At 33.0% G+C, this 9,832-nt stretch overlaps 1 protein-coding gene across 2 annotated transcripts in view; it reads right to left on the reverse strand.

Moving 5' to 3' along the window:
- LOC132735055 (spastin-like) overlaps nucleotides 1-9,492 on the reverse strand; it is a 31,541-nt gene extending 22,049 nt beyond the window's left edge. Inside the window, exon 1 of one of the 2 annotated variants that reach the window (XM_060721957.1) lies at nucleotides 9,033-9,492. In XM_060721957.1, the coding sequence (XP_060577940.1) occupies nucleotides 9,033-9,423 (391 nt within the window). In that variant the 5' untranslated portion in view covers nucleotides 9,424-9,492. The remainder of the gene's footprint in view (nucleotides 1-9,032) is intronic. The other variant, XM_060721956.1, reaches the window with a different exon arrangement.
- Between the last annotated feature and the right edge of the window lie 340 nt (nucleotides 9,493-9,832).

A 9,832-nucleotide genomic window follows, 5' to 3' on the forward strand; every position in this document is an offset into this window, starting at 1 on the left:
ACCAGTGTATGGCCAGGCCAGCCTGCTCTAATGATTACACTTTGCCACCAGTGTATAGCCAGGCCAGCCTGCTCTATTGACTTCACTTTACCACCAGTGCATAGCCAGGCCAGCCTGCTCTAATGACCACTTTACCACTAGTGTATGACCAGGCCAGTCTGCTCTATTGACTTCACTTTACCACCAGTGTATGGCCAGGCCAGCCTGCTCTAATGACTTCACTTTGCCACCAGTGTATAGCCAGGCCAGCCTGCTCTATTGACTTCACTTTAACACCAGTGTATAGCCAGGCCAGCCTGCTCTAATGACAGTATATAGCCAGGCCAGCCTGCTCTATTGACTTCACTTTACCACCAGTTTATGGCCAGGCCAGCCTGCTCCTAATGACTTCACTTTAATACCAGTGTATAGCCAGACCAGTCTGCTCTAATGGCTTCACTTTGCCACCATTATATAGCCAGGCCAGCCTGCTCTAATGACTTCACTTTACCACCAGTGTATGGCCAGGCCAGCCTGCTCTATTGACTTCACTTTACCACCAGTGTATAGTCAAGCCAGCCTGCTCTATTGACTTCACTTTGCCACCAGTATATGGCCAGGCCAGCCTGCTCTAATGACTTCACTTTACCACCAGTATATAGCCAGGCCAGCCTGCTCTATTGACTTCACTTTACCACCAGTGTATAGCCAGGCCAGCCTGCTCTAATGACTTCACTTTGCCACCAGTATATGGCCAGGCCAGCCTGCTCTAATGACTTCACTTTACCACCAGTGTATAGCCAGGCCAGCCTGCTCTAATGACTTCACTTTGCCACCAGTATATGGCCAGGCCAGCCTGCTCTAATGACTTTACTTTACCATCAGTGTATAGCCAGGCCAGCCTGCTCTATCAGACTAAATCATCACTGCTTTATTGTCACAATATAATATCGTCTTTGAAATGTGAACAGTTTAATTTCATTGTTAGGTAAGGTTATTTTACTAATTTAGCATGTTAATGTTAATTAACTAAAACATTGCTGTTCCTGTCACTTGAGAGAAATAAGGAATTACTAACAAACACATAGTGCCAATTTTTTGTAGTTTTACTCTGTGATGAATGTGAATCATTTTTCTGCCACCTTTACAGTAGTTCAACAAGTTTACATACCACACTATTTATGATATTATTGTTTACTCTTCAAGAATGAGGAATACAAGAAGAAGATTTCAACATACATATCAATAAGTACATTATGAAACATAATTAATACCTATAACTTATAATATCTGAAATAAAACCTGATTACATCATCAGATTTGATCATTTTAACAGGTTGAAATATTAATAATGCTAAGTCATAAATCATGTTTTGGAAAGGGAATTAGGTGTGTTTTGTTGTTGTATAAACTATAGACCATCTTTTATCATCTTCAACATTAGTGTTCCTTTCCTATCATAGAATGTACCGGTATGTAGCAAAAAAGAAAAGAAAAAAGTAAAGGTAATAGAAAGATTAACTATAAATGGACTATATTCAAATTCAAAAGCTGTACAGGTCTGTTACATGAATTCAAAAGTGGTTTATGGATATAGATTAAGAAATATAATTACTACATGAACTTCACTTAATCAAATTCTACAACCTTCTTATTTAGCCATTTATCCCCCCAAAAAGATCTCCTACTTCACTTGAAATAATTCTAAAACAGATAAAAATATATCTTAAAATAAATGATATAATTAGAAACATCACACTTTGTAATTCATCTCAATTATGGCCCATGCAACTTGTCTAAACAACTTGTTCAACTAATATATTTCTATTTGAGTAGAGAAAACTTTTTTTATGTTACTACAGTATCAGAGACAGATTATTCTTTTCTTTCAGTACAGCCAAGTTTTTCTTACATAAAAACAAACATCCTGCATCCAACACTCTGTAGAACTGATACATGAAATACGTATGTTCACACAAAAAAAAACAAAGCTGTAAAATGTTTATATTCATAGTCTGACAGTATTTTGTTGTAAACACCGAACAGAAAAAGTAAACATAAAGAAACAAAGAAAATTGTACCTTCAGTTTAACACGTACATCAAACAAAATTATTTTTATTGTCAGGGTTTTTATTGAAACTACGTAATGTTGGGTGAAATTATGATGCAAATTACGTAACATCAAGATTTCTTACACTAACAAAGATAATAAAACTAGCTGAGATAATAATAAGATTAATAACAAAATTACCCAATGGCAAAAAATAATTTTTATCATCTCAAACAAATCAGAATTATTATTTGAGTATTGCACTTTAATCTGATAAAAGATCAAAAGGATTGTCCAATTTAAACAAGCACTTTCATAATTAAAAAGTACTAAAATACCTACAGGTGTACGATCTTTTTCAAATTATGTAACTAATGAAAACAGTATTGTACAAACAATGTTTTAAATATACCAGAATACTAATATATACATTACTTCTTTTTTAATATGACCAGCTGTTAAATTAGCTCCTGCTACATTAAACTGTTAGACAATATATCTCCATGATTTCTTTATACAGAAATGTTTATCTTTCTTCTTAATGAGCCAATTTAAAAATCATTAAATAATTAATCATCAAATAAGAATGTATGTTAGTTTCTTTTTGAAGAAAAACGATTACATTTAAATTCACCATACACTAATGGAATGAAATTACTAATCAACTTGTTTCTTGTAGACTAAAATAAGTAAACACATTACTGAAAAAAAGCCAATTAACTTGTTAAAAATTTCCAAACCACAAGATCATATAATCAACCATAGAACCAACCATATGGTTCACGTTGTATATTGGCTTTGTTTATATCACCAACTACATCATATAAACATGAAAGATCATAAAGTCATGTATTCCATAAACATACATTATATAGAATCATGATTTATGGGGCTTCTGGTAAGCTGTAGCCTGTTGTAAGCAGAAAGGAATCCCAGCAGGGAGGGACACAGGGGGGGACATTGGCCAGAACAGGTGCCTGTTTGCCTGGTTAATGTAACCTGTCTACAGAACAATAGCATAGATAACAATAACAATACACCTCTTATCTCTCCTTATCTATATCACCACTGAGAACATACCTTTCTCTAGAAACCAGCACTGAAAGCCATACAGGCTTATCAGCAGGAACAAAGAAAAGTTTGCTGCCATCAAGTTCAATCAACTGTAAATATTTCTTTGTACAAGCCAGTTACTTATAATATTTATTTCTACCTAATCACATAATGTCAGAATCATTTTAACAAAACACTGAAATACTTACAAATACATAAAAAGAAAATAGGAATGCTGTTTTTATGAACTTTAAAATTATATAATAAATAATATCATAAACTATACAGAACTATACTGGTATGAATTAAAGAAACTCCACTGAGGTCCAATAGCCTAAAATAATAAATTTTGAAATTCTTTCTTAAAATAACTGGTATATTTAAATTTGAAACCAAGCAATAGATGGTATATAAATATAGACGGTAGTAAATTGATAATCAATTTTATGCGATTTTTTGCCGATTTGAGTGGTGAAAACTGTTTAAACGGTTTTCAGTTATTGGGCCAATTTTCACAATAAAATTGATTATTTCTTGGAAACGGAGTGAGCAAATGATTTGAAATTTTGTACATGAGTTATTGGTCTAGAATTACATCTAGTTATACAAAAATCTTGAAAAAATATTTTCGGTCCCTTCACGTCAAAAAACCTCAGTGGAGTCCCTTTAATATAATGTAACCTGCCTTTGAGATGAGCAGCATATGATATTGGCAGTTGGTTTGTAAGATTTCACTGTGCTATGTGATATTGACAAGTATGGTTATAACAATATCAGCAGCTAGTGTTGACCTAACTGTGCTGCTTTGTAATAATATATTGATTTCCTACCATCCCTGGTGAACAGTATAAATATGAAATATCATCAAATCCCACAAGACAACTTTCAGAAACTTCAATATATAGCATTATCAAATTCAAAATTAATGGAATTCTGTTTCAATTTTGATGTGTTAAATGCTACACTCAAACTAGGTCATGTTCTCATTAAATCATTGTGTTCTATAGGTCATACTGTGATATTTTTTGAGTTGGACATCAGGAAAAATCTGATGAATTTGTTCTCTAAATTTACATTACATTTTTTCAAAAAGCATCTTAAAAGAAACGATTCCAAACAAAGTAAATTAAGCTTGAGAAAATCCAATCATTCATTACATACACTTTAGTGAAATTTTAAACAGAATTATTTTAAAATAAATGAAAGAAGTCATTATAAGTATGTCACAATAAAAAAGCAACTGGTCTATTTCAAACTCAAATACCAAGGTTTATTTCTTCGTTACCTCATTCAATCTCTCATGTAATAATAATAATATTACTATACAATGAAAAACTGCTTAAAGCAACAGATGTTCCCTAAATCTACACATTTGTATATCAATGCACATCAGTCAATAAATAAAGTAAGTAAGAATAGTTAAAAATTCTATTTCAAGCACCAGCGTCCTTGACCCCAGCAAACCAAAGTATCTATCTACAAAAATTGAAAGAGATCTATCAACAAATAAAGGTTGCTTAAGCAAAAGTGTAAAAATCTTGGTCAAGTACCTTGACCTAGACCCAACAGACAACTTCCTTTACCCAGTTATAAGACCAATGAAAATTCTTATCAAGTTATTTTCTGGACAAGAGTGAGACTGATGGAACTGTAAAACTGGTTTAAAACCAAAAAGTTTAATTTTTGTTGATATTCCAATATCATTTTCCTTGCAAATTAATAGTAATCATGAATAAATATGAGATATATGTCTGCTCAATAATGCACACTCTCTGAAATTGCTATGTAGTCAATTCTTACCATATGATTATCTGCTTTGTTTTTTTACTTTTAGAAATGTTTACTTTTAAAAGCAAAGATAGTAAATAAATTGATACATATATTATTATAGATAATTTTAACATAAGGTTCAATGATGTCATACACAAAAATGAATGAATATAAAGACAACATTCATATTAAAATCTTTAAATTACACTGAAATTTTTAACTTAAAAGCAAACAACATTAAAGGTTTATAATTATGCTTGTTTTTGATAGTTTAAAGGGTAAATAAATTAATGCAAACAATACTGTGTGTGAGGTACAACATACTACATTTATATATAAACCACCTCACATCTTATTAATGTTTAACTAAACCATAATATAAAATTACCTACTGTAATACAGTTAAATAGGCTGTATGATAGCGCTTTGAGTTTGTCAACATTATTTTTTGCAGCAGCAATTACGATTTTGAGTATCCTGATGTTAATTAAAGAATACCCTAATAAACTAAAATAAAATTGGCAAAAAACATAAAATTTTGACAGAGCAAATTTAAAGCATTCTACATGCTTTGCATTCAGGGAGCATTAACCCTTTTCCACATATATACGCGAAACAACGCACTTTCGACCCCCCCCCCCCCCCTTTTTTAGGCCTCAAATAGTGAAAAAATGTCCTTTTTGGACCCCAAACATAAGTTTTCGTTTTGGAAATGTTGCTAAAAAAAATTGAGCACTTTTTCGACGCTATGAAGGGGGCGAAGTCCCCCTCATCGCAAAGAAAATTTTGGACTTGTGAGAGGCTAAAAATGACCCCAGGTCGATCATAATGTAACGTTTAACCAACACTGAAAAGCCTTTGACTATATCTCAATCCCTTGAGCAGTTGCAGCACTTTGAAATAAATTTTGATGGAAAAAATCGAGGCAAAATAGTGATTTTTGGCAATTTTGAGATGTCCCCTCGTTGCCATGGTAACAGGAAATTTAAGACTGAGCATGTTGTTACAAAGGCAATGGTCCAGTCAACATTTGTGCCAAGTTTGATTAGTATTGAAGCATTGTTCATAGTTTCATAGCAGTTTGAACTTGTAACAGGAGGCTTTTCAGTGAAAACGGCCATTTTTCACAATATGCTCATGGGGGAAAGGGTTAAAAGTTATGGACTGGTCTTGAAATGTTATGGAGAGATTATTGAAGGTATAAAGAATATAAGCAATTTGATTACAGTCACTGTGATTGTACCCTTTACCTGCAGTATCTTGACTTTCTTCTGAATGATCTTGACCCAATTTCCATATTGAAACAGTCCACTTTCAATATAACGTTCATGTATTAATGAAAACCCAATAGCTTTGCTAATGACAAACAATATTTTGTAGGATATAACAAATCAAGTAGATATGTTAAATTTAGTTACATCATATTAACATGTAGGTGTGTATGTCATCTTCACATTTAATTTTTGACAAGACTTAAGTAGATATACATTATGTAATTTATGCTTATTATATTTTTGTTACTGTTTGTAACCCCTATTTGAGGCCACCATAGCAGCAGACATATCATCAGGAACATTCCACAGTCATTGCAGGTTTAAAGCCAAATTAATTATTTACAGTTGATTTGACCTGACAGTTAACTTGACATGACAGCATAATACCGCAGTGATGTCTACCAATTCTTTGTACTTTGTGTGTTAGCCATGACAATAATAAAATGTCTTATTTGTGATTTTATTAGTCAGTAAAAAGATGGGAAAACAGGACTTTTTCAGTAAAAAAATAAGGATATTTGGGCTATTATGGTAAAAAGTAGGGATAAGCTTGGATAACAGATCTATCTCTGGCATTCAGTTTCTACTGAGGAATGCCAGACAATTCACTCCCAAGACATTTCACTATTGAGATGTTTCACTCCCAAGATGGGTCACACCTTCATGTTGCACTCCCAACTTGTAATTGTATGGACGTTTCACTCCCATTTTTTTTAAATGTTTATAACAATTTAGGAAAGTTAACAAATATTTTTTTCATTTAATATGTAGGGGAAATTAAATCTTATGTTTGATTTTTATTGATATTGAGGGCATTGTTAATAAGAATTTATAATTCTGAAAAAAAAATTATGAAATGTTACAGAATGTGTAAATAATATAATCTAAACAGTATAATATCTGCACAGAAAAGTGAATTTTGTTCTGTTTAAACAGTGTTTTGAATTATTCATTGTATTAGGAGTGAATATATTGGTTTCAATGAGGACATATGATAAATTATTAAAAGATTATTCTTTTAAATTATTTCTTTATCCATTTATTAAACAGCAGCCATTAAACAAACTTATGTAATTGTGGTGTTAACAGTAATCTTGTCGCCTAATTAATTGTATAAACACTGAGACCATCAACTTACAGTTTGACATCACCATACATTGTGAAGTCTCCCAATTTAAGCAGGAGACTCCCACTTTCTTCGGCCATATTTTCAAAGATTTTTCTTAAAATAATTAGTGCTCGCCAATTTTTTTGAGCCAATCACCGACGAGGATTTTTCAAATTTTCAGGTTACAAATCTTAATAGAACAGATTTTATATAAACTGGACGTTTTATATTATAAAACGCAAGTGGGCGGAGCTAAGTTTCTAAGAGCGCTAAAGTGCAATATACGCATGTGCAGAGATCTTGAAGTTTACTCCTCCTACTTATCAATATTTATGCATCATGTTTTTTCCGAACACGCACATGTATATCGTCACTACGGCATAGAATTAAAAAAAGAGGTTCATTGAAATGAAAACAGGCAAAATAACAGTAAAAATGTTTTAACAAAAACAACAACAACAAACATTTGTGGTTTGTGTTATAAATACAGCATTTTAGAGTCATGTGTATTTAGTATACATCTACAGATACATGGGCATCATGTATATTATTTTAAATATTTAAATTATTTGCTAAAGAGTAAAGGTAGATAGCCTATTTAAATCATAATTGTATGGGTATTTGAAAACTTGTTAACTATTTCTTATCTCAAAGAAATGCACTATGTGTCGATAAACAAACAGGCTATAAACATGAAGTGGTCGAAATAAACTGTTAAAATTTTTTAATCAAAATATTTCTTCCTGATAAACTCCATATCGCCATACATGTAACCCGAAAATGTATACCGCTACCATCTTCCAAATATGGTTATACACATTTAGGCTATCGTGTGACGTTACACAGTGTGTTGGGCGGAAAAAAATTGGGCGGAGCACTAAGCCGGTTAGAGTGCATATTGGATGTTCTTCGCAAGCTCTGCTCCTTTTTAGCTTTCTTATTTACGAAGAACACCCAATATGCACTCTAACCTATACCTGTATAAAAAAAGTAAAATAATATTTAATCAGATAATAAGATATAACTCAATTATATTAGATGATCCAATCAAGCAAAAAAGCTAAATAAACTTTAACAATATGATATACAAACTTAACCCTTTCCTTCATGAGCAATTTGTGAAAAATGGCCGTTTTCATTGAAAAGCCTCCTGTTACAAGTTCGAACTGCTATGAAACTATGAAAAATGCTTCAATACTGAAGAAAATTGGCACAAATGTTGACTGGACCATAGCCTCTGTAACAACATGCTCAATCTTAGATTTCCTGTAACATTGGCAACAGGGGGACGTCTCAAAATTGCCCAAAATCACTATTTTGCATTGGTTTTAGTCCCATCAAAACTGATTTCAAAGTGCTGCAACTTCTCAATGGATTGAGAAAGAGTATAAGACTTATCAGCGTTGGTTACACATTACCTTACAATCGACCTGAGGCCATTTTCAGCCTGTCATATGACCAAAATTTCCTTGTGAGAATCGTTATATGAATTTTGGCCTATTTTCACTTTGGACCCACTTAATGAAAACAAAAATGGATCACCTTGAGTCTTTTTCAATCAAATATTTGGCATTGGGTGGAGAAGAAATTGTGACCATACATACTGTACATAATATCATCAAAGTAACATAAGTATCGTCTGCATCCTATCTCAGGAAGTGTTATAATTATAATCATTCCATGAACTTCCTGGACCAGAACTTTATGTTTGCATTTTTCAGTCTGCAGCAACAAATAGTTATATATTTGTACAATAAATACATGAAATAATACAAAGTTATGAACTGATGAACTTACCATCTTCTTCATCAATTTTCAAAGCCTTAGAGATGTACTCAAAAGCTTTTCTGTGATGATGCTTTTGGGTGGCAATCATTGGGTCAACAGGTCCAGGACTTCTTTGAGCCTTTGACGACATACTGATGCCTACTTCTGCATCCCTTTGAGGACGATATCCTGCTCTTTGTTGGGATATTCCTCTTATAGCACTGCCTTTGCAAGCAATTATACCCAAAACAACCCACAGTTGGAAGGCAATAGTCCGTAAAACTGAGAAGATAAAGAGAAGAGGGGCAGCAATTATGCGGAAATTTCTTCGATGGAAACCTCCGTGATCTATTGGCTTGGCTTTGGATTTGTTTTCAGCTCGCTTTCGGCCCCAGGGCCGTCCAGGTCCTTTGCGATTCATTTTCTTCGCAAGCCGCCATTTCTACAAATTCACATTTCATTTACATGGTACTCGGATTTCAAGTGACAGCAACCTTTGTACTATCTAAAAAGAAAGTAAAGCTGAGTACCAGTTATTTATTATTAGTCACGCGGGATGTACCGCGCTTTAATCATATTATATGGAAGAAGTCAAATATAATCCGAATACAGGAAACCACGAAACTGACGTCATGTTTGGGAAAACCCAAAATACTGTATTGTGATTGGTAACTCGGCTAAACATACATGACTGCACTTTGATAACATGTAGACATGTAAGACACGCCCGGGGATCAGTGTTGACAATATTGTGAAAAGCTCAAGGTGTGTAAAAGTGAAATGGAAAATTTAAATTTTAGTCAAAAGAAATGCGATATGTTTTCTTCAAA

This window comes from Ruditapes philippinarum, unplaced genomic scaffold (assembly GCF_026571515.1).
Source record: "Ruditapes philippinarum isolate M1 unplaced genomic scaffold, ASM2657151v2 ctg16_1_1_1_1, whole genome shotgun sequence".
NCBI classification, from domain to species: Eukaryota; Metazoa; Mollusca; class Bivalvia; order Venerida; family Veneridae; genus Ruditapes; species Ruditapes philippinarum.